Raw genomic sequence first — 8212 nt, 5'->3', positions numbered from 1 at the left:
GGAAATTTTATGAACTGGGTTGGATGGATGCAGGGAGCATCACAGCTTTGCAAACCCGATGATCCAGAAAGTTAGCACCGTGAACCGCAATGTTGCTGTGGCCGGGTGCAAGAGGATGAGCTTTTATGATGCCTTTATGTTTCCCAAGGGAATCTCTTCAAATTAAGAGTATTTTTACATTGATGCTTCTTTAGTTGTCATTCTCCATAAGGCCTAACCAACCTCTGAGGGTGAAAAGCAAGATGAGGAGGGAGTTGCATTTATCACGGTGAATGCTGTGGGCTGTGGGTGTCCCCACAGCAGGAAGCACAGATGCACCATCAGGATGTGTCCTAGGGAGCAGCACTCAGCACCGATGCTGAGCGCGTAGCTGGGGAGGGCAGACCATGGGTGCTGCAAGCACGGTCGGGCACAGAGGCTGGGGACATTGCTTCCACCATCACATCCTCCGCTGTGGCCTGGGCAGCGAAAAGCAAAGCTCCCCATGCCCTTCTACTGGCAGGAGGCAAGATGTATTCAGCCTTTTAACTCTAGCACCTTGTCTCTTTTTGACAGGGGACTTTCTGTTCCTCAGCCAGCATAGTCTAAATGGTCTCTGTGAGACAGCCAGATAGATGCGTTCCATTTTAATTCCTTATCTGTCTCACTCTGCTGAGATCATTTACCTGCTAATAAGCTCCTGTGGTCAGAGATAAAAGGCGAAACTACCAGCCCTTTAAGGATGTATCATCTGAGTGGCTTTGCAACACTGTGCTTCATGGAAAATATGGAAAGATGTTGCATTCATAATATATCACTCATATCTGTGTTTGTAAACAGATTTATCACACCATCTGCAGAATCGTACCGTGGTCTCCTCCATATTTATTTCCTTTCCATTTATATAGTACAGCTCCTATTTATTTTATTCCCTTTTTACTATTAGATACATTAGCCATCTTTCTTTCTTCCCTACAAAAAGAGTGCACTCTCTGTGGGAAAGAATATTTAATCAATCCAATTTGTTCAGCTTAGTGCATAAAAACACAAGCTGGTACTGTTTGGAGAGGTACCTGCCTGGGTTTGTTTCTCATCTCTTCACATCTGTGCGGAGCAGGTGGGGAGGAAAGGACAATTCAGAACAAATCTGCCAGTAAACAGGATGCTCTGTCGGTATTTCCTGTCTCCTGTTGCACTGGTTGAACTTAATTTTCAGAAATCAGCTAAGCCTGAGGTCAGTAATGCTGTTATAATCTCTCTGACTTTCTGTAGCTGATACAATATGTAATGAAGTATTTGTACAACTGGGAGCAAAAAGCCAGCCCGTTTTGTTACCTGGTTCGATAAGAAACGTTTAGTCATACGCAAATAAAAAAAGCGATTAGCTGAGTATAAAAAGAAGGCACGCCGAGAGGGAGGGAGCTTGCAGTCGGCAGCTGCGTCTGCAGCCCCTCGGCTGAACAGCACGAGCCCCAGCACCGCTCCGGGCAGGGCAGAGCCCGGGCCTGAGCCGGGAGGATCGTCCTCCTCCAAAGGCCGCTCCTGCAGGCTTTCTCACCCGGCGGCACCACGAGGCTCTTCCGTGCACACAGGGCCCAAAACCAGATTCCCTGCTTTGCACAGTTTCACTTTCGGGAGAGCCAAGAGGAGTGACGAGTCCCACCCAGTGAGCCAGGGCATGGCCCCCGCCGCCAGCGCTTGGGTTTGTGCCCGTCCCCTGTGCAGCAGTAAAAAATCCAGGACAGTCGATTCCTCCTCCCGGGCAGGAGGCTGAGGGATCTTGGGTCTTTGGGGAAGCCACCAAAGAACGGGGCTGGGCAGAATGAGCTGTGCTCCCCCCTGGGCGGATGGTCCTCAGCACTGCCCCGTGCTGAAGGTCTTCACCCACAGGCACTGGAAGAGGACTGCTGGGCTCGATGCACAGCACGCGGCAGGATTGGACCGCAGCTCCTTAGCAGCACCTCTCCAGTCCATAACTGTAAATTCACTGCGGTGAGAGGTGTGGGACGCTGCCCAGCACCAGGGCTGCGGCCCTGGGGCAGGACACTTTCACTTCTCTCCCTTCAGGGAAAGAAGATTTCTCCGCTCCTTTGCATTGAGCCTAACCCAAATTCCTGGGCTTGGGTGCAGAGGAGCGGCTGGGGGTGACTAACTCCAAGAATTTTACCAGGAGTGAGTAAGGGCTCTGGGCTGCAGGCAGTGGTGACAAATCTTAGAAACTCAAGCCTGTACTTTGGCAGGAGAGTTTGTTGTTTGGGCTTTGTTTTTTCTTTATATGGTCCTTTTTATTACTTTTCAGCTGTACAGTGTGTTCTCGGGTGGTACACTGGCAACTTCACATTTTTCGATCGTAACCATCATTTTTTCAGATAACAGAACAGCGAACAACTGGGTGCTTGGCCAGTTTTCCCCCATTGAAGGAAAGGGAAACTCTGCAAGAGGGTTTCACCAGAGCTCTCTAAAAGGGTTTTCTGTTACCATATCCCGCTAACCCCACCACCCCCTGACCCTCACTCAGCACAGCCTTTGATGCTGTGAGCTGTGAGCTGAGTGCCCCTGCCGGAGCATCCCTCCATCACCTTGCCCCAGGGGAATTGTTTGAGCTCTCTCGAATATCCCATCCCACCGCACTTCCCATCTTTCCAAGAGGCATGTTTAAGCCTATAATATCATGCCCTAAATGCCTACCGCAAATTAGTGAGCAAACTTTTTGGCTGTTCATTTGCCAAGGGGTGACTGCCAAAATGAGACTTTTGGGTAAACCAGAAGCCGTGCGGCTCTGCTGCGGCGAAGCAGCCAGGACCTTTCTCAACAGTGCAGTCCCCAGGAAAAATCACAAGGCAGGCTTTAAAATAACGAGATTATTTCCAACCATTGTAAATGATCTATCCTTTCTTTGCTTTCTGGCAAATAAAACCTGTCAGAGACTTTCAGTTTAGATTTTTCAAGTCTTTTTTCCTTGTGCTGCAGCTGGTAAGGGAAAGCGAGACTCTCCTATAATCCCTTCAGCCCCCCGAGTGTTGGGTTTTGGGGGCCAACTGGCCCCCAGGTTATTTTGAGCTCGGTGCTCACCAGCCCGGGGAAGCAGAGGTCCCGGTGGCACAGCAGGGAGGGGAGGTAGCGTTAGCAGCTGGCTTTGGGTCCAGCAGCCATCCCCAGGTTTGTCCCCCTTCTGTGGGACAACTGTCCTCTCTGGGAGCAATTCAGCTTTAAAATTATTGCATTCAGCTTTGAAAAGGACTTGCATTGTATAAATTAATCACTGCAGGTCTGAAAAATAAGGATCCTGCCTAAAAGCATAAAATTTGGCACCAAGGGTTAATTAGACTTGGCTTTGCTATTTCTCCGTGCTGAATCAGCTCCTCACCCTCCTTGCTGCTAACAGCATGGCTGAGATAGGCCATGTCCTCCGGGGAGACGGGCCTTGAAGAGATGCTCCGCATCTCCGAAAAGACGCACTGCTGTTTTCATAGCTTCCCGCTGCCGTCCCTCCACTTGCAACCTGTCGGGCTCTCGCATTATCGTGCACAAGCACCACGTTTTGCAAACATATTTGCTGTTACAGCAGACAGGAAGAGATTAAGTGAGTGCTGTAAAACTAACCTCCGCATCAGTCAAAAGAAACAAAAGTAAAAAATAACAGGGTAATTGGATGCTCTTATGCGCAAAATGACTTCTCCATCCCATTACAAATGCTTAGAAACTGCACAGCCTCTCTAGTGCAGGGAGATTTTAAAGTGGTTTAATGGGCATAAGGAGTTCAGAGCTGATAATGCCACTTCCAACCTTATCCTTTTGCTGCATGAAAATAGGTAGTGGCTATTGACTGGGTGTAAATTGGCTACTTTTAAAGCTGTATTTGCTGGCTTAAATGTGCTAAGAGTCTCTCTACAGAGTTTTCAGGGCCTGAATGTAATGTGTGTGGTTTAGGAGGGGATATATTGAGTTTCTTCAACAGAGGACTGGTTCCAGTGTGTGCCCTGCGTGCTGGAGAGCTGGCCTAGGAGCAGGCATCTGCTGCAGTCGAGCTTTACGTCCCGGTTCCTAGGAGGAAAACGAAGGCTGCCGAGGGTTGTTGGTCAGTCCAGACAAACTTCTCACTTTGTCTTTTCTTTTTCTTTCAGGACAAATTGTTCATGATGTCAATCAAAAAGGAAGGTGCCCACAAGAAGTGGGCTGCTCTGAAGGAGAAACTTGGACCCCAGGAGACCGACCAGTCAGAGGCCAACCTGGAAAATGCAGAGCCGGAGCTGTGCATCCGTCTCCTGCAAATGCCATCGGTGGTGAACTACTCTGGGCTGAAGAAGCGGCTGGAGAACAGCGATGATGCCTGGATGGTCCAGTTCCTGGAGCTGTGCGGGCTGGACCTCCTCCTGGAGGCCCTGGACAGGCTATCCGGGCGAGGAGTGGCCAGGATTTCTGATGCCTTGCTTCAGCTCACCTGCATTAACTGTGTGCGAGCAGTCATGAACTCCCATAAAGGCATCGAATACATTGTGAGCAACGAGGGCTACATCAGAAAACTCTTCCAAGGTGAGAAGACATCTTCCTGCTTCACCCATCACATGCGGCGTGGGGGGGGATTTTCTGTTGCTTATCCTCCTGCCCTGCACCAGGCTTCTTGCAAATTGTTGATCACAACTGATTAATGAAAGAGATCATTTTCTTCTTTAAAATAATATTGCTTGGAAATGGCATTGCCTTTGCCACTCAGTGCTATTTAGATGGGCTCATTTCCACGCAAATTTCTTCATCGTTCACTGAGAAGCCAGGAATAAACCCAGCCTTAGCTGTACGCAGGCACGAGAAGTCCTCAACCTTCAGTTGTCAGCAGACATTTGCTACTTAGTCTCTGTGAGCCCCAAGGGCAGAGGGAGAGGAATTGAAAGGGCTTGGAGACTTGTAGCCTGCAAAGAGGAGGGAGGGTGGCATGGTTTAGGCTCAAGAGAGCCCGTTCTCTGTGCTGCTTAGTGTGTTCCTTCCAGAAGATGGAAGGTAATACCACTTACTTTCTCCTGCCATTCACTTGGCTTGTCGTTAGGTGTGTGAAACTCATCAGGGCGTCTCCTAGAACTTATTCTACAGCACTTAACGATGGTGGTGCTGGAGGATAACTTCTGTGCTGCTCCACAGAGCTGAGATCACAGCTGTGCCCAGAAACCCTTATTAGTAGCTCTTTAAAATGCATTTGGTCTGAAAGCTAGCTTGCTCCCCTCTTCAGTTTTGAAGTCCTCTTCCTTCCTTTCCACCCTGCGTTTTCTTAACCGGTGTGAAACACAGAGTTGGCATTTTTGTGCTGTGAAAAACAGGGGGGCACCCTGGGCTTTTCAGCGGTCGAGCTTCTTTGTGCACTAACAAAGGAAAAATAAGATGGTCTAATCCACCCCCTCCCAGCTCCCAGGGCTGACAGAGAAAGAGTAGTGGAAAAAAGGGAATACATGAGGACTGGTTAGAACAATTGGCCTACTTGATATGCATATTGGGTGTTTCTGCACTAAAAATAAGACTCATTAATTGAGGAAAATAGTTCATCTGCTGATCTAGAAAATACCCATATGTGAAAATGGGAAATAAAATGTGTATGTGCTGACATCTTGGCTGCTGTTGCAGCATGCCACTGGTACATGGAAGAGATGAACAACTACAAGCACCACCAAAATGCCAATAGGGTACCTGTAGCATTTACTGTTCCCACTAGAAGTTACTATCGCATAATGCTATTGGGATGGGTTATCGATACATTGGGATATTTCTCTTCCTATCTTCCATGTAGGGGCTCCACTCCTTCTGTCTTTTTTCTACCACTGGTCATAAGCCATGTCCCAGAAGACACCGAGATTCAGAATATTAATGTCATTAGAAATTCTTTTTTGTTTTGTTTTTCCTCCAGCACTTGACACAACTAATGTCATGGTCAAAAAGCAGGTATTTGAGCTCCTGGCTGCACTGTGCATTTACTCATCAGATGGCCACGCTTTGGCTTTGGATGCCCTGGACCATTACAAGGCAAGTGTTGGGCTGCAGCAGGAGGTACGGCTCTGCTCTGATCCATGCAGGTGGATGCATGTACCACAGAAAAGGGCTGGGAATGAAGGTCATTTTGCATCATTTTGGTAAGAGAGGCGGGGATTTATAAGGTGAAAACTGTAGGAAATTTGGCCTGGTCAGCATAAGTCCACGGTGCTGCTCTGTGACTTGTCTGGACAGATGACTGCCAACCACAAGGTCCTTTCTGGCAGGAAAAGCACTAACAGATTAGCAAAATAGACAATGCCACATCCAGGGGTTTCACTGGCCACAAGCTCAGGTAGGTGCATCAGTTATCAGAAAGCATAAAGGGATCCAAGAGGAGTTTCAGTGACTTTCTCTGCCAACCAGACCCTGCTCTGTAATGGAGGAGTGCTGCTTTTACCTCTATCTTCCTGTCTTGTGCACAGTGGGATAAACTGAGAGGTTTTAAGATGCTAACTCCATCTGGGAGCCTGAATCAAAGTGGTAGACGTTTTTGAACTGTCTGAACAGAAATATCACTTGTGTTATTAACAGAGTGTGAAGAACCAGCAGTATCGATTCAGTGTCATAATGAATGAGCTCTCCAACACAGATAACGTGCCGTACATGGTGACACTGCTGAGTGCTATCAATGCCATCATACTGGGGAAAGAAGAGCTAAGAACAAGGACACAAATCAGAAATGAGTTCATAGGTAAGGATGTTTGTTGCACCTAACTTTCTCCAGAGAAAATCAGTTGCCAAGCAGTTTTATTTTCAGATGTATCCATAAGATGATTAAAGAGGACTGGGGAGCAAAACTGCAAATATTAAAGGCAGACTCCTTTTTTTTTCTTTTGGTCTCTATTCTCTTTCTGTAACCAGATTTTTTTAACTTTGCTGCTTTCCCATAGCTTTGATCTTTTCTGGAATCCCAGCAGCACCGTATCACTTGAGCTTCTTCCATACATTTTTATAACCAACCATCTTATGTAGCCACATTTCCATACGTTGCAATTCCTCGTAAGAGTAGATAAGGTTTCTTTGCCCTGTGTCGGCTCAGCTGAGCCACAGAAGCTGCCCTGTGATTCAGAAATACTTTCCAGCTGCTTGAGTACTGGAGTCCTAAGTACCACTGTTAGGATTCACCTCATGTAATGCGCACATCCGAGCTGGTGAGCCTGGGCTCCATTTCTCTCTGTGGAGAGCAAGGGACATTTGACCGCACCGTTCACCTGACTGATTTTAGATGTCTAATTCGGAATGAGGTGACTCATGCCCCAGGAGTGCCTGTGTCCCTCAGTAACTCCAGGGGGATGCTGCAGTAGTTCACACAGCTGCAGACACGTGTACTGTGGGTCTCTTAATTTACCAGATGACCCTACCGACTTTGACACATCCATCTGAAGATATTTTCACTTTTTCTCTCTGCAAAAAGTGTTTGTGAACATAACATTATATAAAGATCATAATAGATCAGTGCCAAGTAGGTCATGATGCCAATATATCTCTTTTTTTGTTCTCCCAGGGCTTCAGCTGTTGGATATTTTAGACAAGCTAAGGTAAAGATCACTATTTAAATTTTCTTTTATAATGAGATTCACAGTAATGTAGCTGTGGAAACTTAATACTTATCAGCCCTCATTTGTGTGAAGTGAAGTGTACCTGGGTGGAGTGGACCACACTAGTGTGCGCCCGTTACACGGGAACCGGAGGCATTAGGCCAGCGTTAAGATGCTCTCGCCAGCCACAGTGTCACGGGGACAACTGTTGCGCAGATGGCATTGACAGAGGCTCTGGGCACAGGTGGAGCAAGGCCCAGCGACGTCCTCGTTGACGCTGTGTTTTGGACTAAACCTGAAGTGATGCTGTGGGCTCACTGAGCAGCTTGCTGTATCCAAACTCCTTCACTGCTCGTGTTGGTCCCAGAAACATCCAGCTAAGACACTTTACTAATGCATATCTGGACATACCTGTCTTCACAGTTTCTTAATTTAAAAATGATGTTCTGTCAGAAACACCCATGATAAATTCTAGAATGCATTATATGTGAGTTGCAGTTATCCATGTAACTGGAATTGCTCCATTCAAGCCCATAAAAATTAGGGAAGAGACGATCTTTCAATACTGACAACTAGCAAGGGTAGAGTTCCTACACTGAGTGGTCTCGAGAGCACTGAAAAAGTTGGCTTTAGAGTGTTTGGGGTTTTTTTAATCCAATTTTGAGTAACAGAGAAGGAAG

The 8212-nt window shown here is 47.3% G+C and overlaps 1 protein-coding gene across 1 annotated transcript; it reads left to right on the top strand.

The window, feature by feature from the left end:
- Nucleotides 1-4118: 4118 nt before the first annotated feature.
- Nucleotides 4119-7536, top strand: LOC104075730 (inverted formin-2-like). The gene is made up of 4 exons (XM_009576324.1): nt 4119-4512; nt 5870-5985; nt 6526-6685; nt 7499-7536. The coding sequence occupies exons 1-4, from the start codon at nt 4119-4121 to the stop codon at nt 7534-7536; spliced, it is 708 nt and encodes a 235-aa protein (XP_009574619.1).
- The last annotated feature ends 676 nt before the right edge of the window (nt 7537-8212 follow it).

Source organism: Fulmarus glacialis, unplaced genomic scaffold, assembly GCF_000690835.1.
Source record: "Fulmarus glacialis isolate BGI_N327 unplaced genomic scaffold, ASM69083v1 scaffold34704, whole genome shotgun sequence".
In the NCBI taxonomy this organism is placed as follows: Eukaryota; Metazoa; Chordata; class Aves; order Procellariiformes; family Procellariidae; genus Fulmarus; species Fulmarus glacialis.
Note: the sequence above shows the minus strand (reverse complement) of the source record. Positions and strands in the feature narration are given on the sequence as shown.